Source organism: Venustampulla echinocandica, assembly GCF_003357145.1.
Source record: "Venustampulla echinocandica strain BP 5553 chromosome Unknown scaffold_9, whole genome shotgun sequence".
Classification (NCBI taxonomy): domain Eukaryota; kingdom Fungi; phylum Ascomycota; class Leotiomycetes; order Helotiales; family Pleuroascaceae; genus Venustampulla; species Venustampulla echinocandica.
The window spans coordinates 17710-40532 of record NW_022474214.1 but is presented as its reverse complement, the minus strand read 5'-3'; the positions used below and the strand labels follow the sequence as shown (position 1 = coordinate 40532).

At 45.0% G+C, this 22823-nt stretch overlaps 10 protein-coding genes across 10 annotated transcripts; 3 read left to right on the top strand and 7 right to left on the bottom strand.

The window, feature by feature from the left end:
• Window positions 1-2827: 2827 nt before the first annotated feature.
• BP5553_08810 (putative 2OG-Fe(II) oxygenase family oxidoreductase) lies at window positions 2828-3900 on the top strand (the record flags this gene model as incomplete). The annotated part of the gene is made up of 3 exons (XM_032017433.1): window positions 2828-3063; window positions 3119-3185; window positions 3238-3900. The coding sequence occupies 3 exons, from the start codon at window positions 2828-2830 to the stop codon at window positions 3898-3900; spliced, it is 966 nt and encodes a 321-aa protein (XP_031866076.1).
• Window positions 3901-4134: 234 nt separating this feature from the next.
• On the bottom strand, window positions 4135-5152 carry BP5553_08809 (uncharacterized protein; the record flags this gene model as incomplete). Its single annotated transcript, XM_032017432.1, has 3 exons — window positions 4135-4269; window positions 4324-4832; window positions 4882-5152. 3 exons carry the CDS (start codon window positions 5150-5152, stop codon window positions 4135-4137), a joined length of 915 nt encoding a protein of 304 aa, XP_031866075.1.
• Window positions 5153-5936: 784 nt separating this feature from the next.
• On the bottom strand, window positions 5937-7620 carry BP5553_08808 (Cytochrome P450; the record flags this gene model as incomplete). Its single annotated transcript, XM_032017431.1, has 3 exons — window positions 5937-6910; window positions 6976-7345; window positions 7399-7620. The coding sequence occupies 3 exons, from the start codon at window positions 7618-7620 to the stop codon at window positions 5937-5939; spliced, it is 1566 nt and encodes a 521-aa protein (XP_031866074.1).
• A 1003-nt stretch (window positions 7621-8623) lies between these two features.
• BP5553_08807 (Cytochrome P450) lies at window positions 8624-10382 on the top strand (the record flags this gene model as incomplete). Its single annotated transcript, XM_032017430.1, has 3 exons — window positions 8624-8869; window positions 8926-9549; window positions 9606-10382. The coding sequence occupies 3 exons, from the start codon at window positions 8624-8626 to the stop codon at window positions 10380-10382; spliced, it is 1647 nt and encodes a 548-aa protein (XP_031866073.1).
• Window positions 10383-11077: 695 nt separating this feature from the next.
• BP5553_08806 (uncharacterized protein) lies at window positions 11078-12042 on the bottom strand (the record flags this gene model as incomplete). Its single annotated transcript, XM_032017429.1, has 3 exons — window positions 11078-11590; window positions 11677-11852; window positions 11904-12042. 3 exons carry the CDS (start codon window positions 12040-12042, stop codon window positions 11078-11080), a joined length of 828 nt encoding a protein of 275 aa, XP_031866072.1.
• A 782-nt stretch (window positions 12043-12824) lies between these two features.
• On the bottom strand, window positions 12825-14267 carry BP5553_08805 (3-isopropylmalate dehydrogenase; the record flags this gene model as incomplete). Its single annotated transcript, XM_032017428.1, has 5 exons — window positions 12825-13060; window positions 13123-13762; window positions 13870-13965; window positions 14050-14121; window positions 14193-14267. 5 exons carry the CDS (start codon window positions 14265-14267, stop codon window positions 12825-12827), a joined length of 1119 nt encoding a protein of 372 aa, XP_031866071.1.
• Window positions 14268-15026: 759 nt separating this feature from the next.
• Window positions 15027-16996, bottom strand: BP5553_08804 (putative 2-isopropylmalalate synthase; the record flags this gene model as incomplete). The annotated part of the gene is made up of 3 exons (XM_032017427.1): window positions 15027-15122; window positions 15181-16734; window positions 16829-16996. The coding sequence occupies 3 exons, from the start codon at window positions 16994-16996 to the stop codon at window positions 15027-15029; spliced, it is 1818 nt and encodes a 605-aa protein (XP_031866070.1).
• A 1011-nt stretch (window positions 16997-18007) lies between these two features.
• Window positions 18008-19281, bottom strand: BP5553_08803 (putative branched-chain-amino-acid aminotransferase; the record flags this gene model as incomplete). Its single annotated transcript, XM_032017426.1, has 4 exons — window positions 18008-18241; window positions 18305-19074; window positions 19149-19181; window positions 19239-19281. The coding sequence occupies 4 exons, from the start codon at window positions 19279-19281 to the stop codon at window positions 18008-18010; spliced, it is 1080 nt and encodes a 359-aa protein (XP_031866069.1).
• A 685-nt stretch (window positions 19282-19966) lies between these two features.
• BP5553_08802 (Clavaminate synthase-like protein) lies at window positions 19967-21064 on the bottom strand (the record flags this gene model as incomplete). Its single annotated transcript, XM_032017425.1, has 3 exons — window positions 19967-20626; window positions 20684-20848; window positions 20903-21064. The coding sequence occupies 3 exons, from the start codon at window positions 21062-21064 to the stop codon at window positions 19967-19969; spliced, it is 987 nt and encodes a 328-aa protein (XP_031866068.1).
• A 632-nt stretch (window positions 21065-21696) lies between these two features.
• Window positions 21697-22745, top strand: BP5553_08801 (Clavaminate synthase-like protein; the record flags this gene model as incomplete). The annotated part of the gene is made up of 2 exons (XM_032017424.1): window positions 21697-22014; window positions 22077-22745. 2 exons carry the CDS (start codon window positions 21697-21699, stop codon window positions 22743-22745), a joined length of 987 nt encoding a protein of 328 aa, XP_031866067.1.
• Window positions 22746-22823: the final 78 nt, after the last annotated feature.

Below are 22823 nucleotides of genomic sequence, written 5' to 3'. Positions count from 1 at the left end.
TTCTCGCGATCACATCTTTAATTCCCGCGACACTTCATTCCTACCAGCTATTAAGGCTGCCACCAATGGCCGGGGCGTTGACCTAGTACTCAATAGTACTTCCGGCGAGCTTCTACATGCCTCATGGGAGTGTGTAGCTGAGTATGGAAGCATGGTAGAGATTGGGAAGCGCGATTTCATTGGCAAGGCACAGCTAAATATGGACCTATTCGAGGGCAACCGGTGCTTCTTTGGAGTTGATCTTGCTAAATTCAACGATTCCAGATGTCAGCTGTGGGTTTTGCCACGTCCAATCTCCGAAACAATATACTAACAATCTGTAGATTACTTGCCCAGATCATGGACTTTTATGCAAATGGGCAGATTAAAGCTATTGCACCCATGAAGATATTCGAAGGAGCGAAAGTCGAAGATAGTTTTCGTTCGTAAACTCAAACTCATTACTCTTACAAAATTCTGACATCATTCTAGGGTACATGCAGAAGGGATCTCACATCGGCAAGATTGTAGTGACAATCCCAGAACGAAACACAGAGCTACCGCTCGCCCTCGTTGTTCCTGAGCTGAAACTGAATCCAGATGTCAGTTATCTACTTGTGGGTGGATTAGGTGGTCTAGGTCGTGCTATCTCAACTTGGATGATAGAGAAAGGAGCACGACATTTAATCTTTCTATCACGATCAGCCGGAAAATCCGATCAGGATCAATCCTTCTTTCGAGAGCTTGAAAGTCAAGACTGTACTGTGCAGGCTATTGCAGGAAGCGTAGCAACATTTCAGGATGTTCAAAATGCAGTCCAGGGTGCATCGAAACCAATCAAGGGTGTTTTACAGATGTCGATGATTTTGAGAGATAAGCCATTCCTAGACATGAGTATCTCTGATTGGGAAGCTTCTGTACTCCCCAAAGTTGAAGGAACCTGGAACTTGCACCACGCGCTTCCGAAGGATCTTGACTTCTTTATAGCGACTAGCTCCCTCAGTGGCTCCTTTGGGAATGCTGGCCAAGCTAACTATGCAGCTGCGAACACGTTTCTCGATGCGTTCGTGCAGTACCGTCATAGTATCGGTCTTCCTGCGTCTGTTGTCGACATTGGTGTCATGGGCGACATTGGCTATGTTAGCCAGAACGCAGCCATCCAAGAATCACTCCGTGCAGCTGGAACTTACTTTCTTCAGGAGCAGGATTTTCTTGACTCTCTCCACTGGGCAGTTGTCAAATCTGCAGTAGAATCGAGTCTCCCTGGTAAGAGTCAACTTTCGATAGGTGTCCGGTCTAATAAACCACTATCTGATCCCAGCAACCGTGTGTCGTGGAAGAGAGATGCACGTATGGGTGCGTATCTCAACACTGGAAGTGCGGCGTCAGCCAATACTTCCAATGCAACAGACCAACTGAAGGGCTTCATGTCTGCGGTCGAGGCGGATTCCTTTATTCTCAACAGTCCAGCTTCTCTTGATCTTGTAACGAATGAGATCGGTGTTCGCATTTACACATTCATGCTACACTCAATCGACGAGCTCGATGTATCGCAGTCTCTCGCGGCACTGGGTGTCGACTCTCTCGTAACAATTGAGATCAGAAACTGGATGAAGCGAAGTTTTGGAGGGCTCGAGTTTAGCACCTTGGAGATATTAAATGCGGGAACTATCGAGGCGCTCGGTTTGCTCACAATTGAGGGATTGAAGAGGAAGTTTGAGATAAGGGACGGTGACAAGGAGATCAGGGAGACTGGAGATACATATTTGCTCATGAAAGCACCTTAGATTTCACGGAGCAAGGCCATCGATATGATGCAGAGTACATCCAAGTTCGGCCGCTATTAAAGGGCGTTGTGTTTGATATGGTAGCGTGGGTTGATTGTGATGCAGAGGCTGAAGACTTGAATTTTATCGCGATGAAAAGGTTAGGATATACCAATCATGATCAAAACAGCCGTGGAAGTTACAGAAGATGAGATATCAAATAGATGAATAGTTTGCACAAAAGATAGCATAATGGGAGGATTTTACACCCCATGAAAGGAGGTTAAGACAATGGCTAGCTGGATGAACCAAAAATACGATGCTAACCTCCATTTGCCTATCTATCTTAGTGCCATTCATTATCTTTGAAACTAAACCATATCTCAACTTGCCTTGGATGTTCCGAATAAATACCCATTGTTATTTTTCTAGCCAGATGGCGGCTCTTCTCAAGCCGAAATTCGACTTTGCACAGCAATCAAAGCAGTACAACGAAATTACTACGTAGCCCAATCCCCGGACCTAAACCTAGTTGGGGCATACTGGAATATTCTAAAGCAAAAAATCCATTGTCGAGGATGGAATTCCCTTGACGAGTTAAAAGAGTTCTTAGACGAAGAATGGAGTAAGATCACAATACAAGGGCACACGGTCCGATTTTAGACATCCCAAACTATTTTCGACTATTAGTAGAGACAAATGGAGCTCCAATCAATAATGTAGCGTGGTAGGTTTTGTAGTTCAATTAATAATTGAAGTGGGGTGATACTTACCTTGATTTTGATAATATCGGTGACTCGCGAATTCAGACACCCACCCACCGGTAGTCGCTTGAGAAACTAGCTTGCCCTTCGTATGCATTAGATCTTAATAAAGGGCCCATTTTATAGACTTCGAAAACGTACGAGGATTATAGTACCCAAGTAATACGTGACAAGATGCTTGAGAGCCTTAGGAATTAGTCCCAACGGGAGCATAAAGTCAGCTTGTCCCCTTCTTGCCTCACATTCTATCGAAGATTCTCAAAGAGCTCGTGAGCTGACAACGCCATTGCTCATTGAATGATCAGGAAAGTCTTCAATATGAATAGCATATCTTTCGCTGGAATTCTCAATGGCAACGCCAAAGATGTGCAAGCTCTGGCAGAAGCGGCAGCTACTCAGGGATTCTTCAACTTGGAGCTCGATTGTAGGGACGCAAAAGTACTGCAAAAAAATGTGAAGTTTCTTGAATCATTTGCAAAGGACATTCTCGACAGCCCCGAGAGTGTGAAGGCAGCTTACCATTTTCACCGGACAGGGCGCTTCCGAACCACAGGGTAAGACGAATTAAAAAATCAAACAAACTCAAGTTTATGCTAACGTTCAAACCAGGTTCAAGCCTCTCGGGATTGAGGAAGGAGCCAAGCAAGGAAGACCGGATGGATTCGAACTCTTCATGGTAAGTTCAACGCCATGCATATTATTTGTGATTGCTCACATTGAACGTGTAGTTACCTCAAAAGGAACTTCTACTTCCGAAGTTCAGAGAGGAACTCAATTGTCCCCCTTTGGTTATGTCAAATGTTGACACACTCACCAACTGCCTCATAGACTACGAACGAGCAGCTCAGATGATATTGAAGCGACTTACAGAGGGCCTCGGACTTGGTAATGAACTGTTAAACGCACATGACCCTTCTTTACCTTCAGTCACGAATATGGGGTTCATCAAGTATCCACCTCAACCCAAGGAGTCTGGGAATTTTGGGCATATTGCTCATACGGATGTTGGAAGCTTGACCATCCTGTCGGCAACCGAGAGAGGACTACAGACTCTCGACAACAACACTAAGAAATGGATATGGGTTGATCCCAACGATCAATGCTTGTTTGTACAGCTGGGAGATTCACTAAAATTCCTTTCTCGAGGCAAAATCCTGCCCTCGCTTCATAGGGTCGTGCCTAGTGATGTCGCACCTCAGGCAACGAAGTATACAGTTGCGTACTTTGTACGCGCAAACGAGGAGGCTGAAATCACTTCTGATGATGGAAAAGTATGGCTTTATAAGGATTATCACTGTAGAAAGTTTGATGCCTTTGCACGACCATTGGGCTATAGACCAGACGGAGAAGAGTCACTGATTTCATTGCGTGACTACGAACGAATGGAATAGGCTCTGCTGTTCTTTGGAAGCTCCCATGAATTTGATCTGTTATAAAATCATCAGTCACTGCCATCTGTACTCTAGCCTATATTATTAGCCTCTCATGCCCGGAGTACCTCTCAGAATAATAAGTCTCGGCTTCTCTTGTTTGTGTTGAAAGGTCAAAGAAATAAATGTGTTCAATACTATCTACATTTCATATCATATTTCATACTATCTTGAATTTATCTATGTTGTGATCATCTACACGTTGCCTAAGCCAGGCGTCTCCAGTACTCGTGTAGAAATTATTGCTAAACCTTTCTTTATATAAATATTCTGGGACTTCATTGCCAGCGTGTCGCATGCCTTTTTGAGCTTTTGGCTCAGCCCATCGATCTGGGATGGTATTAGATCTCGTGGCTATACCAACGTGATAAGATTCATACTTACATTCTCGTTGTTGAAGATACTGAAGTGGTCACCAGAAGTATCTACCGCATGTCGAAGGTTGAAGTTCTCATATTTGTCAAACCCTAACGCTCGAGTTCCACCGTCCTCGGATGCCTCACTGTCAGATGCCCTACTCGAATCCGGACTGCTCTGGAGGTCGGTGGCCCGAATTAGGATTGCGGGAGGGCATAGAGGTGATGTAGTATCATTGATCTGCACTTTTGTCGTCTGGGTTTGACCATCCAGCAACTGAGTTGCGGAACTCCGCCAGACCGGAGGCTTCCATTGCCTGCTTTGTAGTCGAGCCTCGTTCATACACTTTCGTGTCTTCTCTGCCATGTCTGGCCTTGTAGACGTTTCTTCCAAGAAGGCAATTCTGCGCACCTTGGTGGGCTCTCCTTCTACAGGAAATGTGCTATCAATCATGACGATACCAGTCACGTCTAGCTCAGGATCACTGGATAGAAGCTGTGCAATCTGTATAGCAATAAGGCCGCCGAGAGACCAGCCTAGAAATAAGGTCAAATTATGCAAAGCCCGGACATGACTTTAACCTACCACCTAGGAGTATATCGCCTGAAGGATAAGTCGTTTTGATCAACTTGGCGTAGTGTTCCGCCATGCTTGCGATGCCATTTTCCCAAGTCAACTCAGTTCCGAAATTAGGGTTGGAGATTCCGTAGACAGTACGCCCGAGGGGCCGTAGATGGAAGTAAGAGAAAACCGTTCCACCTCCATCATGTATCAGAAACAAGGGCACTGGAGGTGCCTTCTGTGCAAAAGTTTTGCGATGGTGATGTCTCTGTATGAGTATTGGATTTTGATTCATTTGGGCGGTCTTGTGGAGTGAATGCGTAGAGAGCTCAATAACGAGAAAACCCCTCTGCTCGTGGTCCAAGGAACAATATAATTTAGTTGAGTCTAGAAACAGGCTCTATGGCCAAGGCTATAATAGGTTTGGTCGAGTGGGACGCACGTGCTAACAGGAAATTATACTTAAACCTGTATACCTCTGTATCTGTTGCACCGTCAGAGTAATGCTTTTGGCGACAGGCTTAGTTCGACCTATGCTTGTTATTGCCAGCGCATCCTACAGTAACGGAGTGATAATTATTATAACTGCATCAGAAGTGTTGTTTGTTAGTGGGCACTATATGGGCTCCTGACCAAACTGTTTGAACAGCCTGCAGCATGACCATTCTTTTTGTGGATCTAGAGCCACGCATAGGCTTTGATCCTATCATAGTGATGCTATGAGTAGCGGCTGTTCTCGTAATAATCTGCCTTTAAAAGCCTACACTTTTATTAGATTTATATTCCTTGATCTGATTTACATTTACAAATTTTGTAAATGCAAGGAGGTTTAACCAAACGTATATAAAATGCTTCGACTTGAGGACAACATGCATGCATATGATCACGGTAAGCTTTTAGAGTAATGGGTGAGGCAATATTTGGATGCGACGATATGAGTTATGGTAGTATTTAGCAACTGATAAGGTCACCTCGCGTTTGATTCGTAGTGACTTTTCTAACATAAATAGTAGATTGGTACTTTGTAATTTGATACTCCGAAGCAGATGCTACCTAGCTTTTACCATATTTCGATAGCATCACAAAGCTGCCTTTGACCTACGTCTGATCATGACATGATCTTGAGGGGCACCAGGTAGGATCTTTCTGAGCGCGCTTGTCTTCTCCGCAGCCTTCTCAAATTTGATCTCATACTTGGAGAAGAGATGGGCAAGGGTGAGTTTCAGCTGATCGGTCACATACCATCTGCCGGGACACGAGCGCCTGCCGAGGCCAAAAGCTAGGTATTTCTCATTCCCTTTCCACATTGGATTGGGTTTACCTCGAGGATCCAGTTCTATGACCATGAATCTGCCCGGATTGTAAGTCGTGGCGTCTTCATAGATTGAGTTGTCAACATGAATGCCAGCTGCCGATACGCCCAGTCGAGTACCGCAAGGCACATGCATGCCGTTTTCTAGTGTAACACCTTTTGGGAAGACCACTTGGCGCATGAGACCTGGAAAGGCGACTTGGAGGCGGAGAGACTCCTTAATGGCGTTTTCAGTGAGAGTCAGTTTTAGGACATCGCTCTTGCTGGGTTGATAGTTGCATCCTTCCAACATGGCCGATACCTCTTCCTGGACAGCTTTTAGGAAACCTCCCTCACCGCCCATGGTGACTAGGTCCAAGATGCTCCTAGTCATTGCAGCAGTAGAAGTTTCGATGGCGGCCAGATTAAGCATCGCAACACGTGCAACTAATAATTTGTCGATGTTTGCTGAAGATTCTCCTCGACGAATCGACTTTTGCACCATCCATGTTAGCAAGTCATCAGGCAGTTCTGTTTTTTCGCCAGCACCCTCGAACACGTTCTGCACATCAATATATCGCTGCCTTATTACTCGACGCAGGTGTGATGAGAATCTTTTCATCCCATAGATGTCGTTGAACGCTTTGGTTACCCTTGAAAGCGGTCCTTTCAAAACTTTCGGTATGAGATCCTGAATCACAGTTTCTGGCATAATCACCATTGATAACCCCTTGGCAGTGCGTATGTAGTCTTCATTTCGACCTGGGGTAAGGCTTGTCAGATATTGCAATAAGAACAGGCTTGGGTGCAGTATAGGATCGACTTACATAACTCTTTGCCCACAAATACTCTGTTGGACGTCCGCGCAATGATTGTCTTCAAATCATCCGCAAGAGAAGTGGTTTTCCATTCAGGCGAGGTTCCCAGTACATCATCTAAAGCGCAAACAATTTCTTCGTTGATCACAGGGGTTAAGATTTCCAGGTTGAGAGTTAGCTCTCGTCGTAATAGCTCCTGCACGGTGTGATCACCGGTAAGATCGCCTCCGACAAAGACATGAAATTCGTCGTGTATCGGATCCAAACTGATGGTGGATTCAGGTTGGTCGACAATCCAGCGGATGAATTTGGGTGGCAGAAGCAACAAGGGACGTCCGAAAGGAACCGCCAATGCTGCAGCTTTACCAAGTTTATTGAACTGTAGGCAAGTAAGTACAATAACTTTGAGGCAGGTCTGTAGTTTGAGCATACCTTAAAATACGCTTCAAGTACATTTTCTTTGTTTCTCCCTAGGGACCGAATTTTTGCGCGAAGATAGGATAAAGGCTGTTTGCGACGATCAATCCATTGCACTTCATTTGGGATTGAGTATTCCCAGGTTGTCAATTTGTTAAGCACATAGGCGAAAAGAACAAATAGGACAAACCCAATTGCGCCGTACTGGAGATTTGTGGAAGCGAGTACTGAAACCATTCTTTGCAGCAGACTGCAAAGATAAAAATTGAGCGAGACAATGTGAGAGAGTTGAGAAGAATCTCGAGGTGGTTTTGCAATGAGTTCAGGAAACGGCTGTTTACAGAGCCGAGATATAGCAAGACCGGTACTTGTAGTGAGCATCCAAAAGGTGCCGTAGATCTAGAAGACCGTTTTTCTGGGCGACCTTGGAGACACGTTAAGGGGGGCAGGTTAGGTCAGCAGCTCACCTATAAGATAGTCTATCTTGTGGCTTTGTCGGGATTATGTAAGTACGGCATCGATAAGGCGGCCATTCATCCGTTTCACACCAAGCCACTTCCGCACCCCCTACCAAGGCCCGGATAGATTGTATTTAACAATTGACTCAAAACGTATGATTTGTACGTTTTGACCAGTCTAAATATATATTTTACTAGGAATTAGTAGTAGTATTAGATGTTTAGTTAAGAGCTATGTCAAAAATACAGATTTAAGATCAACCTATTCGTTCTATATAGCTAGACGAGGGGATAGGCACTACTACAGGGCCTCGCTATAGGCCTTGGTACACTGTATCCAGGGCCTGGGGAACTGCAGCCATCTAACTCAGCGGCGCGGTTAGCCACATCCCCTCCCCAGTTCTTCCCCCCAGGCCTCCGGGCCTCCAGGCCCTGTAGCCTACGCCAACCACCGACTATAGCGCAACCTTCGAGAATGAATGAAAGAATGAAAAAAGAACAACCAAACCCTACCAAAAATACGCCATAGATATCATATGTCGAACGCTCTAACAGCAGTTGCCGCAAACTTCAAGTCACCAAGTTTAGTATCCGCCTGGCAGATCATTTTACGTTCTCACCTGCATAAATCTGACCTCAGAAGTGCTCCGTCCCGTCGCCGCCAAACGCCATAGGACTCTAGCGGCCTATCTGACTATCGACGACTTTGCAGTCTATTATACTCAGCACTATTTGAATCAGCGACTCAATTTTGGCGCTTACTGGTTCATATACATTTCAAAATGCTTTCAGACACGATTTCTCACATAGAGCGTGTCATCGGTGAACAGACTTTATTCAGCGGCGCACTCAATCTTTTATTCATAAGTCTCATCGCTCAGCTTGTTCTTGCACACTTCACAGTCCATGGCCGATTCTGGAATGCTCAAGCATGGACAGGTGTTCGTAAGGAATGGCTTCCCAAGATAAGAGCAAAATTCCGCTCCATCGGCGGCATACGCCAGATGTTAAGCGACGGCTATGAGGGTGTAAGAATTTGAGACACATGGAGCTGTTAGTAGTATCCCAGCTAACAAGTCAAAAGTTTTCAAAGCAGAAGAAAGCGTTTGTTTTGCCAATGATCGCCGAGGAACCATGGCTCGTGTTACCTCCTTCTAGCATTCCTGAGCTTCTCGCGAAGTCGGATTCAGAGGTCGACATGAAAATTATCCACGAGGAGCAACTCCTACATAAGTATACAACAGGTTCCCTCGGCCGTCACGTTGTCGATGTGCCCATACAATATGATATTCTCCATCGTCAAGTGAATCGAAAGCTTCCTCTTTTGATAGATGCCTTTTACGATGAGCTTGATCATAGCTTCAGACAACACTGGGGTACTGACATGTCTTATACGGAGGTAGGAGTCTCGGCGACCTGTGGGAAAATCATCACTCAAGCCTTGAACCGGATCTTTGCAGGCCAGGAGATCTGTCGGGATGAGGACTTCTTGAAACACTCCAAACTGTACTCCGAAGGGGTCGGCAGTAGTGCAATTATTGTGCGCATGCTTCCACGGCCGCTACAACCGCTACTCGCACCACTTATCACCTACTCGAACCGCAAACACCACGATATTTGCATGAGAGTCTGCCTCCCAGTGATAATAGATAGGCTGCAGCATACGGCTGCGAAGCGAGCCGATGCTGGATATCTGTGGGAGCCACCAGTAAGTCGTGTGTTCCGTATTGGTCAACAGGAAACGTAGACTGACACGGGATTCAGGTCGATGTACTTCAATGGATTATCGACGAATGCTTTGAGCGTAATGACCCTAAAGAGCTTGATGCTCACATGATCACCCAACGATTACTCAAGCTGAACTTTGTCGCCGTCGAGACCACCCACATGTCCATGGCCCATACTATTCTCGACCTTTACCGCTCGCCCAACTCCGACGAATTTGTAGCTGGTCTTCGCCAAGAATGTGATTCTGTGCTTGAAGCAAATGATGGCCAGTGGACCAAGAGTGGACTCGATGACCTTGTATGCGTTGACTCAACAATCCGCGAGTCGATGAGATACTCGGACCTTGGATACATAGCATTGACCCGTATGGTTGTCGATCCCCATGGAACTCAATTCAGTGTCAATGGCATAAATAGCAGCAGTCCATTGACCGTACCTCCTGGCATTCGAGTCTGTGTGCCGGCGCATGCAATCCACCGAGATGCTACACTCAACCCTTCACCTCACGAATTTCAAGCCTTCCGCTTTGCCAAGTCTCGTGAGAAGGATGGGCAAAGAGAAACAAAACTTTCCGAGCCCAAGGTATCCATCGTCACCACAACAGACAAGTTTCTGCCCTTCGGCCATGGCCGTCACGCATGTCCTGGTCGCTTCTTTGCCGCACAACAGATGAAGCTAATGCTGGCGTACTTGGTGCAAAATTACGATGTGGAGAAGTTATCCACGAAAGTCGAAAACAAAGTCATGGTGGGGACCGCGACGCCTGATGCCAAATTGAAGGTCAGGGTGAAAAGACGGAAGGGCTACGCATGAATCTATAGGTCTACCGTTTGTGTTTCGGGCGAAGCTCATCGTACGATGGAATCATATTAAGTTAAATCCCGAGGTTTTATATATAACTTTACTGAGTGTGGCTCCATCATCCATCAGCTTGAACTCAGGATTATTTCATCCTTGGCCCTAATTATTTTCTAAATATATTGAGATAGGTGAGATGTGGCTGATTCCATTCACATTCTATGGTATTCATTTCCCCTTTTTACAAATTATACCAACCCCTTTTCGCTTTAAGTGACCCGACAATAAATTATATCGGAACCCTTTACTTATTAGAAAAAATTGGTATACCTCTAATCCTGTCTGCGGATATTAAAAACTCAAGCCATTACACAGCTTTAAAGCCCGCATAAAATGTCAGAACACTTGCCTCACCACAAACTATATAGCCTGTAATGTAGGCGAGTCTAGAGGAGCGTACAATTAGATCGCGAAGGTAAGACATAAGTGTACATACCAGTACTATGAAGCTGTAAAACTACTAGCAACTGCTTCATCTTATTCTTATGTAGCTTAGATCTCGTTGTATATTCCTTCTCAAGCTACTTAAAACTCTTTAAATAATATCTGAATGTTATTATTCTGTAGCCTTCGGGCTAATAGACATATCTGTATTATTCTGCGCCCACAGTAGCGATGAGTTCAAATCCTAACTAAATCGCCTGGTACATCTATTTCTTGGCCAACCAAACAGCCAAACCTAGCACACTAAGAGCTGCGACAACCTTAGCTCCTACACGCAGCAGGTCATTGTTGTGAGTTTCCTTAAATGAAGCTGAATCATTGACCCTCGGAAATTTCGCCTTCGGCTGCTCCACCCCTAAAAATTCGCAGAGTGGACCCCATCCCTGCTTGACATTGAACTCTAAGAACTCTCTCCCTTTGGCTCGAGTTCTTATATCTTCATTCCAGTCATCGTACCATTGGCGGCCTTCGACGGGAAAGTTTCCAAGAGGAGTGTGCTCGAATACATTGAAATGAGGCTTGGGAAGAATGGCTTGGACGAGTCGCTGGGTTAGAGTTTTTGGGGGGGCGCGAAGGAAGTTGGAGACTGTCCAGATTGTGTTGAAGACGGAGTCGTACCAGACATCACCGTTATCCCGTACTGTGAGAATCACTTTTGCGTCGGGGTAAGCGGCTAGGAGTTCTGGGGCGAAGGAGATGCCGGGGAAATCTGTAGTTGCCTATGTGCATTGTCTTAGTAATGAAGAAATTTTGTGCATTGTAAATTGTGCATTATAAATAGTAGTTAGAATCAGGTGGCTCATACCATGCAATGGCCCAAGAGTGCGTCAAATTCCTCCTTTCCGTAGGGTTTACCAATCCCCTTGTATTTTGCATCGTAGGCCTCTTTCCACAGCTCCGCGTCGAGGGGGTTCTCTGTGGTCACACTAAACATATGGTAGACATCGTTAAGGCCCAGCTCAAAGAGAGCAGCGCGTAATGCTGTAAGTGTTCAGCGAGGGAATCGGAGTGAAGTCAGTGTTTGGTACGAACAGGAAGTGCCAGTTCGACAGAGACCTAGACAGATAACTTTCATAGGGACAACTCTTTTGCATGATCGGCGATCTATATTCGTCTTCGGTCTTAAAAGTCCCATAGTCGTGAGCTGCCCATTCTGAAGGTCTGAAGCCATCATAGATAATTATGGTGGAAGTTGTGATATTGTATTAAGGGATCATGTTGGGTAAATAAAAGAATTTAAGATCGAGAGGAAGGACAGGTTCTTAATCCATTCCAATCACAGGACCCTGTCAATGTCGTGATGCTACAACTATAATATTAATTTCGGAATGCTACCGTGCGGCTCACTCAGCCTAGGCCATTAGCCGGGTCCCCAGCTGCGCACGTTCGCGAGACACTGTCTTACTCATAGCCAGGTTTCAATCTTTAAACATATCGCGATAAATTGAAACGCTGGGCATACAAGCCAAGCTCGTAGTATACGCCACCGGTCAAATGTAACTCTATTCCGGGCATTAGAATCCATCTAATTTTGACCTGCGCAAGCTACTTTACAACCCACTTAGTATACACTACCCAATTATTCGACAGGCTATTCGACCATTTACAAATAGGAAATTATTATTCTTAAGAATATAAAACGTATGAATTAAATTATAAAGATATCTTAATAATTAAAAAGAAGTATTACTTTAGATAGCTAAAAATCACAAAGTATTAAAAGTATATAGTTATATAGTTTTACTCCAATTTTACTCTAACCTTTATTCTTTTTATATATAGCTACATAAGAACTATACTGAATTATATATAATTATATAAAGTCATTTCTATATAATAACAATATAGGTTTGACGTTACTATATAACTATATAAAATATAAAATTCGATCCCTAGCCTTAACAAGTCGCTATATAATCAGACTTGCCAGTAGGACTTTGCTTGAAAACAATGTTACTTATAAGTGTAACTCTTCAGAGCAGCAACCACAGCATCTCCAAAGTCTGCCGTGGAGGCATTCCCACCTATATCAGAAGTTCGGCAGCCCTCTTCGATTACCTTGCTAACCGCGGCTTCGATAGAATCAGCCGCTTCCGGCATCGCCAACGAGTACCGTAACATCATAGCCGTAGACAGTATCATACCTGTCGGATTTATTATTCCATGACCTGCTATGTCAGGTGCCGACCCTAGATCACGATAAGCATCGTGTCCACATATCAACTGTGTGACAGGTACTACATGTACTTACCATGGATGGGCTCGTAGATGCCATGGACCTTGCTGCCATCAAGCATAGTCGGAATCGCGCATAGACTAGCACTTGGAAGAAGACCCATACTCCCTGGAATAGCACTCGCCTCATCGCTAATGATGTCTCCAAACATATTGCTGGTCAATATTATGCCATTCAAACTTGTTGGACGACGCGCCATATTCATTGCAGCAGTATCAATCAACATATGGCTCAGTTTGACTGTCGGAAATTCAGTTTCGAACACTTCCTTCACCACGCCTCGCCACAACCTGCCACAGGCTGCGAGCAGGTTCGCTTTGTCTAAGCTTATCACTGGCAAGGGCGGCTCTTTCGACATCGCCAGCTTTCCCGCTAGACGTGCCGCTCGTACAATCGAGTCACGATCATAGTGATCGAGATCGGATGCTGAATTGAATGAGCCATCATGCTCTTGGCGTTCACCGAAATAGATACCGCCGGTGAGCTCACGCACAATGGTGATATCTGCACCACTGACGATGTGCTCTTTGAACGAAGAACAATGTACTAGGGAGGGCGCAATGAAATTCACTGGGCGGATGTTTCCGAAGGCATCCAAAAACTTTCGAAGTCTACCGAGCCCAGATTCAACTGGGACTAGTGTTCCATCCCACTTCTATGTTTCGACGACAAGTCAACACATGTCGACAGCAACATACATCTCACTCATATATGAATATATATGAATTTGTAGGTGCTGGTTGGTTGCGAAGAAGAACTTACTGGACCACCCACAGCACCCAGGAGAACAGCCGAGGCCGCTTTTGCATCGTCAAGAGCGTCTGTTGTGATTGGAGTGCCATGAGTATCAAATGAAGCCTATCTTGCGTTAGCGTCGACTGGAGTCGAGTGGGAAGCAAAGCGCTATGGCGAGACAAATGGCTCCCACATTGGTAGACTTACTCCGCCAATCAAATGATATTTGAGGTTGAAGGACACATCTAAGTGATACTGGCGTTCAATCTCGCTTAATACCTAGCAAATATCAGTGAGTGATGCTTCATCAACAGTATTTTGTCATCCGCATCGGAAAGAGAATTCAGTACCTTGAGACCCTCTGCCATAACCTCAGGACCTCCATAATCTCCTGGGAAGACAACAATGTCAAATTCCTTTGTCATTGTCGATGATATCGATTTAGAAGAGAAGTTTCGAGTGGGAATTCGTCCTAAATCTTGCTATGTGTATAGATGGAAGTGGTCAGATACTCGACAATGTAATAAATATATGTAATGTATAATCCTCTGTGGATAGGATAGGTATATGGTTGTTAATCCTTTTTTTGACCCTGCAGGTAGACGGAGCTCCACTTTATGACACCCGGACCTACAAAGTTTAGAATTTAAATTAGTAATCACATTTATGTACTACCATCGTGATATTCTTCAAGCTGCAATACGTGAGAAGTCTGTGCCACGCACCCCATGTATGGTTAGGTTCAAGTAAAGTATGGAGTGAATTAAGATGTTAAAAAGTATAGTTAGCGTGTTCTAGTAATTAAATATAGTTTATAAAGGTTATTGTATTGGTCGTATTTAGTTAGGGGCCTTAGTAAATAGCTGTAAATATTATCATCAATATTTGACTTTATATATTATAGACATTGCTAGTTATTTACTATGACATGCCCCATCTATAAAGCGTAGCGGGTTGTACCTCTGTTGCTTGGAGATTATATAAACTCCGCACATGAACAGGTTAGAAACCACGGTAATTAGGCTACATTCATTTTTAGACAATAATCACTGAATTCACGCCCACAACCAATATAAATCTACAATATTGCGGTATACTTGTGCGCCTATCATGCTAGCGTTATAGCGATTTCATGGTATTAACGCCTTTCTTGAAAAGACTTGATGCTTTCTGACCACAACCACCTAAAGTAAAAGCGGTTGCACCATAGCTTTAACACTTGTTTTAGTGTCCCTAGTCTCTATATACCTAGTCGTGGCCTCATCCATGTTGGAATATGACTTTGTGATGATCATCAGCAAACGTTTAGCCCTAGATCAAGCGAAAGATTCGACTTACTCGCGCCGCTGAGACGAGAGACCCATTCACGGCTGCGTCTCTATTGAGGCCGACACCGACGCCCCATAGACCGTGGGCAGTCTTCCCAATCTCACACTGCACAAAAGCTACATTCCAGGGTTGTCCTCCATCATGAGATGGTATGACATGTGATAATGCCACGGTGCAACGGACGTCAATGCCCAATGTCTCGGACAGAACCATGGCTGCGTTGTTGGCAAGTGCTGTAGCATCTTCGAGCTCTTGTTGCAAACCAGGAATCTGGCTGAAGTTGCTGTGAAGACGTTCGAGCATTTGAGTACTGTATGAGCTTTTCAGATCGTAGACTTCCAGGAACAAATCGCAGATCTCTTCTGTTGCCAAGCCACGTTCAAGCGAGCCTGATTTGCTCTTAACCATTCGACTGTAATGAGCAGCTAATTCGTTGGGTATGTTGAAGCCTAATCCTTGCTGGATCAGCCAAGCTACGCCACCCTTGCCACTTTGGTTGTTCACTCCAATGACGCAGTCAAAGGAAATTCCCAGGTCTGCTGGGTCCAGAGGTAAGTAAGGCACTCGCCAGGTACCACTGGCTTTTAGCCATTTTGATGTCCTGTTGCTGATCATGCCTTCTGTGGTCTGAGATGGCATCGCTGCTAAGCGACCACGTCTTGCTAGGCCTTTTCGAATCGCATCTTGATGGGCCCCAGCGAAAGCTCTGAAGTAGAAGTCCCCGGCATACGGCTGGCGTGGATGAACAGGAAGATTTGTGACCTCCTCGTAGACCCGACGGATCTCGAGTAAGTCAGAAAAGTCAAGGCCGGTCTCAATGCCTAGAGTGAACATATTCATAGCGCAGGTGACGAGATCAAGATTGCCAGCACGCTCTCCATTACCAAAAAGACACCCTTCAACACGGTCGCCACCGGCCAAACAAGCCAGCTCTGCAGAAGCGATAGCTCCACCACGATCATTATGAGTATGGATAGAGATACACACTTTCTCTCGCTCGGTAATGTTCCGCGAGAAGTACTCGACTTGATCTGCAAAGACGTTTGGTGTCGCTGCTTCTACACTTGTAGCGAGACCCAATATCACAGGATTGTCGTTTGATGGCCCCCAGGCGGTCTTGATTATCTCTCCCAGGCGTAGTGCTGCTTCTGGACGGGCATTGGCAAAATCCTCAAACCCGAAACCAAAAGACCACAGTGTGCGGTTGTCGGGGTCATCTTTCGTGATTGAACGAGCATATTCCACGCATCTTCTTGCCTGTTCCAACCATTCTGCTTCGCTTAGTTGAAGTACAGTCTCGCGGTAATTATCGCTGGTGGCCAAATAGAGGAACAGGATTGCTCGTTTGGCGCCCGCTAGACTTCGCACTGTAGTCGCAATAGCTTCTTCTCGACATGGTGAAAGGACCTCAAGTATCACATCGTCTGGCACCGCGCCTGGTGTTTCTATGAGCTGGCGAGTGAAGTCGAATTCGGTTTGTGACGCGCAAGGAAAGGAAACTTCGATTTGTTTGAATCCTATTGATACCAGAAGTTGGAACATTCGCCATTTCTGCTGCAATGTCTAAGTTGTCGGACGGTCAGTCAGTATGATGTGTTTCTAAACGGTAAAGAACGAATGGATCCGTATTGCAGGTATTATTAGGGAAGGTACGAACCATCGGATTTGGAAGCGCTTGATTTCCATCTCTGAGATCTGTAGACATCCAGATTGGAGACTTGGTCAGTTTTTTCGATGGCCACTGTCGGTCTGGAAGCTGAATGTCGGGCGCTCGTTCGCCATATTTGCTATAAAGACTCTGTCCACCTGCACAGCAAGTCGCCATACTGTATCTTCCGTCTGCGGACTTCATATTACTCCACAATATGGATTAGGGCTTAAATGTAATTTCCAAAACAAAAAAGGGCTAGTAGAATGGCTGTGATCGAGGCAAGATGTCACTTCACATCGATGGTCTTGACATTGTGATACCTTAGCAAAATCCAAGTAATCTTTAGAATTTCGAATGGACCTTCTTAGTCTTGTTGGTGGGTATGATTTACTACTACCAGGTCAATACCTCAGATATGTAGCTGTTTTACAGCTTTTGTTAAGCAAGGCACTAAGTAAGTCTGATCTTAAACAAGCATGGTCTTCAAACTCTGGGAGGGTACTACTAAGCAGAGGATCAAGTGTTGTCTGAAACGATAGGTGATTACATATACTATTCACGGAGTGGGCCACCCGGCCAGATATGGAGCCCATCCCTTCAATTAGGGAACGTGACATTTCCAGGGCGGTCATAGGCGTGGCGTCTGTAGAACGTCCAACCTGTGGGCGTGAGATCATCAGCGGTCCTACGGGGTCCGTTGAGGCGCCATAGTGGAGCTGGTAAGATCAAGTATGTGATGGTAGAAGCCTGAACAGGAGAAGACTGTTAGAGAGCAGAGATTTAGGCCAGGGCGGTGTTGAGTAAGCAGTTAGAGGTCACATGGTCTGACAGGAGCCGACGGCCCGCTGAGTTTGTCACATGTCAAATTTATGGCGCAGGGGTTAAATATATGATCGGTCTCTGTTGAATTGTGACTACAGTACCTACAAAGATGCAGCGAGTAGCCTCCAAGAGTACGCAACTTTTTTCAGATTACAACCCCATTTGGTATCATTGTGATGAATAAGCTCAGTCGCTTTTTGATGTAGACTATGCACAGCCAAGCAAGCGCTTAGTCAACTCGAGCTTCTTTCACACACAACATCAGTACTCGAAGCCTTCTGTACAATGACGATTCTTTGAGCCTATACAAAACTCCCATCGTTTTATTATAATGCTGTCGATTGCTAGCTTTGAGAACGACTTCTATGGCTTGCTGACCAACTTTATCCAGCCTCTATCGTCGGATACCAGGCCTTGCTGTATGTCTCGGAGCGCTTTGGACAATCGTGAAAAGCAAGATTTCGAGGATGAGTACTCAACGGGATATATGATATGTTCGCCAGTTGACCGCTGAAGTATCGATCCTATGGGTACCAGAACCGCGGCGGTGCCAGCGGCATACACCTCCGAGAACCGAGCCACTTCCGAAAAAGAGATCTATGAGATTGTCAGTGGGGTGTAATAGTCTGCAGACAGATTTATTGGGTAAATGCTACTCACAGGTCGCCTTTCAACATGCCAGTCGAACGCTCTCGCCACCTCGCAGATACTGTCGACGGTTATACTTGGCACGACCTGCTGGCTGTCTGATACCACAAGTATTGGAACTTCACCATCGTTCAATACGCCGATGAATCCGCTCGTGGAGAACTCATCGATCAAACTGTGGCTGAGAGAGTCAAGATGTAAGGTAAGATTGAACCCTTGCTTTTTTGCATCGTCAATCAATCCTAGCACAGGTCCGTAATTGCCTCCCACTTTCACGCTTCCTGTGCCTAGGGGAGCTGCACGGTCAAAATCCTCGATCACGAGCACGTCGGCCCCTTTGTCGATGCCCTTGCCGTGAAGAGGCGCCACAGGCAGTACGTACACGCAGAACATGAATTGAGTCGCTAGGAACAGCCCCACAGTCGGGCTTGAGGCGAATGCTATGGGTCGTATGTACAATGACGCTCCTGTGCTGTGAGGCGGTACGTACTCTGTATTCATGCCAACTGCGATGTTTACAGCTCGCTGAAACAAATCGGTAGGTACCGGTGGAATGGAGACACAACGGGCAGAGCGTGCAAACCGCAGAGCATTTTGATCAGGTCGAAATAATTGAACTTCTCCAGACGGATTTCGAAAGGCCTTCATTCCTTCGAAGATTTGTTGCCCATAGTTCAAGCCTGGTGCAAGGCCATGGATTGGAAGATATGGATTGGCAACGAATACTGGTTCTGTCCAGCTGCCTGTCTTGCTTGAAAAGGTGCATTCGACATGGCCATTGACTGTCAGAGTCAAAATGCAATTCAATTAGTACAAAGACACATATTATAGCATAGGCTTATGAGCATCTTCTTACCTTCAACAGGTTCAAATCCTAGGTGATCCCAATCTGAAAGGTACGTCAATTTAGAAGTGTCAATCAACGTATGTGAGGCGAGTAACTCACCTACCCCCTGAAGTGGTGGGAGAGGGAAATTTGCTGCCTTCATAGTTTGTGGGCTTTGCTCAATCGTCCTTGGGTGTTCTCTGTTCACTCTGGCTGGGTGAATTTTGATGTACAGTTATGGATGTGTGTGTTATGTATAAGAAATTTGAGTAGACTTTCGCATTCTACAATATAGCCCAGGTATTATTGAATCAAAACTGATTTCAAAGCCTTGGTAATTAGTATGTCTTTTGAACTGTTTCTAATCGCGTGGCATACGAAAATAATATGGGGCGGACAGAAGCGCTGCTATGGATGACGCCATATTTGGTATGAATTACTCGTGTAATATACTTGAAGTAATAAGTATAAAACTTCAAGGAACATGTGTTTGTTCCGACAAGGCTTAATGGCCCTTGTTGAACGTTTACAGCATTCGTTGAGTCTAACAGATCATCGCATATTTATTAACTATAGAGTTCTGCATATATCTCAAATACCACACCTTACTTTTAATATATCTTATAATCTTATATACAAGACGCTTTGTTAACTTATTTATTATATACGATGTATAAAAGCTGGTTTTATATCTAAAATAGTAGAGTTTTCTATTAGACCCTATCTTATACTATAATACACTTCACTCACACAAACTATAATATATAAAAATAAAGCAACAAAATATGTGGTATATATTGAAACATGTGCAGCAAAATGCGGTATATAAGATATATTCCGTCCTATTTCTACGCGTATGTACGTAGTAGTTTTGTCTGGTTGTACTCTAGCGCATTCATATGATCGTTGTACTTGCTCTCCCCGCCATTGCAGAACTCCGGGAGTGAGTCAACCAGCACGCTTCTGTCTGGTTTGCCAAAATATGCCACCGAATAGCGATCAGCCAACATCTCACCCGATTTGGCGCTTTTGCCTTCAGGCAAATGAACTTGGTGGTTGGCCGATCGTAATTGCCTGTTTGTCCATCGTTGTAAACAGTCGCCGACATTAATAATAACTTCGTACATACTGTTCGATTCCACTGGGATAAACGTGCCTAGATTTTCCTGATCCTCAACCTGTAGACCACCAACAGAGTCCTGCAATAAGAGTGTAAGGGTTCCAAAGTCTGAGTGCTCACCAATCCTCATACCGGATTTCAGGTCCTCGCAAGGTATAGAAGGGTAGTGATTTAGGCGAAGCTCACTAGCATCGGTCTGATGTTTTGATAGAAGGAGATCTTCAGGAAGATTTAACCCGGCCGAGATTGCTCGAAGGAGCTGGGTGTGGAAGTTGCAGCACATATCATAGTAATTCTCCATAAATTTTCGAAACCCTGGCAAGTCACCCTCATCGATCCAACGATTGAGGAAAAGCTCATCATTAACTGCACCCTGATCAAAAGATTCCTGCACCCAAAGTCAGCACTCATCGGTCCATGAACCAATTATCGATCATTGACCTACCCGGAACTCTGGAACGAAACCCTCGCTCTCTTCGTCTTTCTCAAAACCAGCGATTCTCGAGAGTTGCTCTTGCCCGACAGCACTCCAACCTCGATGCGGATTGGGTGCTGCAGGGTGACGCGCCTTCTGTTTGATCTCGTCGGGCAAGGCAAAGAAGCGTTTGTTCTAAAGATAAGTTAGAGTGCCGGTCTCATGAAATTGTGATCGTGCTAGACTCACATATGAAAAGAGCTCGTCTATGACAGCGTTTGGAATAGATGTGTTTCGTATCTTAGCAAAGCCCCAGGTTGACAAAGTGTCACAAAGGTTGTGACAAAACTTTTTGTATTGCTCCGGACTGCCATGCTGGAAGTCTCGATAGTCGAGTGTTTGAATTGCCATGGTAATGATAATGATAACTCTTACTCGGTAATTCCTAATGATGGACTTGAATTAGGCATGAGAGTGATCATGCGAAGATTGTATCAGCGCTCCCAATTTATATCTCAAGGGCTGGTAAGATACTTCGTCTGGAGTAAGACCATGAGCCCGCCCCCTGATATCCAAAATAGGGAAGGTCTCGAATTTTCTCCGGGCTACACTACTCTATGAACCAGGTGCCAAGTATGATGTTAGTATGGGGCTCTAAATTAAGTTAAAGTATGCCTATATCATCCAATTGCACCCACCGATGTCGCACTTGCAGCAGTCTTAGTCAAACGCTACAATTTGAGTGGTGCACAGGATTCTTCGATAGTCAATTGAGTGATACGACGAGGAAGCTACGTGGCTTGAATGTGTGAAATCTTACAGTTATTTTGGATTTTAATAGTGCGAATTGTGAAAATGCATAGTTGACCCACGCTCGCCTGGGATGATATCCGTAAGGTAGTCCAGCTTAGCTACACAAAGCCTTTATGCCATTGATAACAGTAGCTCAGGTTGACAGATAGCTATCTGCCTTTAATACAAATACTACTTTGATGTATGACTTCCTTTGACTAAGTTCATCTTCACTCATATCGGCGGACACAATGGATTGCATCAAGCAGTCGGAACACTCACAGCTATCTTCATTGTCCTTATCTCGACTCGAGGACAATAATCCAGAAGAATCGAAACGACTTTTTGAAGCATGTGTGAATGATGGCTTCTTCTATTTGGATCTACGGAATCACAAACAATTACTGGACGACTATGACGCACTGCTTGAAATCATGAAAACCTACTTTGACCAACCTCTGGATCAAAAGATGAACGACGATCGCAAAAGTGATACTGTCGGCTATGAACCCGTCGCAACCTCTGCCGGAGTACTAGATGGATTACCAGATTACTACGAGACTTTCAAGGTACCAAATTATTCCACTGCAGGGTTGATATTTACACATTGTCGGATACTGATGACTTTCAGGTCTCGTGGAATCAACTCAGAGATGGCGCTCCAGACATCCCCGCCGTTGTCGAAACTAATGTCGATGTGTTCGATCGCTTTGCGAAGTATGTCCACAGTATGCTTCTGATGATATTATCACGTCTGTCGGACGCGATGGGTCGCCATGGTAACAAACGCTTTGAAGCTTGTCATAGAGATAGCAGTGTTACCAGGACGAACCTCACTTTTCTCAAATACCCAAAGCAGGATACAACAGAACACGGCGTAGGCCACAACAGGCATACGGACGTTGGCACCTTGACATTTCTTCTCAGTGGGCAGTCTGGTCTGCAAAGACTCACATCAGAGAGTTGGTGTCACGTAGAGCCCCGTCCAGGTTTTGCAGTTGTCAATGTTGGTGACTCGTTGAGGTTTCTTTCGGGCCGTGTACTGTCGTCTATCATACACAGAGTACTGCCAGTCGGCCCACATCAAACTGAAGACAGATACACACTGGCATATTTCTTGCGCCCTGAAGATGAGGCAGTGTTCGAGGACTGTCATGGGAATTTGATCAGTGCAAGATCATGGCATGATCGCAAGTTCGACCATTTCAGAGAATCCCACGACCAACAGAAGAATGACTCCATCTTGATGGGGGGTATGGAGGATAATCAGAAGTTCTTACAGTATAAGTTCCAGGCTTAGATCCAGACTTTAGCAGTAATAACACCCCATAATGCTGTTGCGATAACAATTGAGTATATCTTTGTGCTTGGTGTCAGT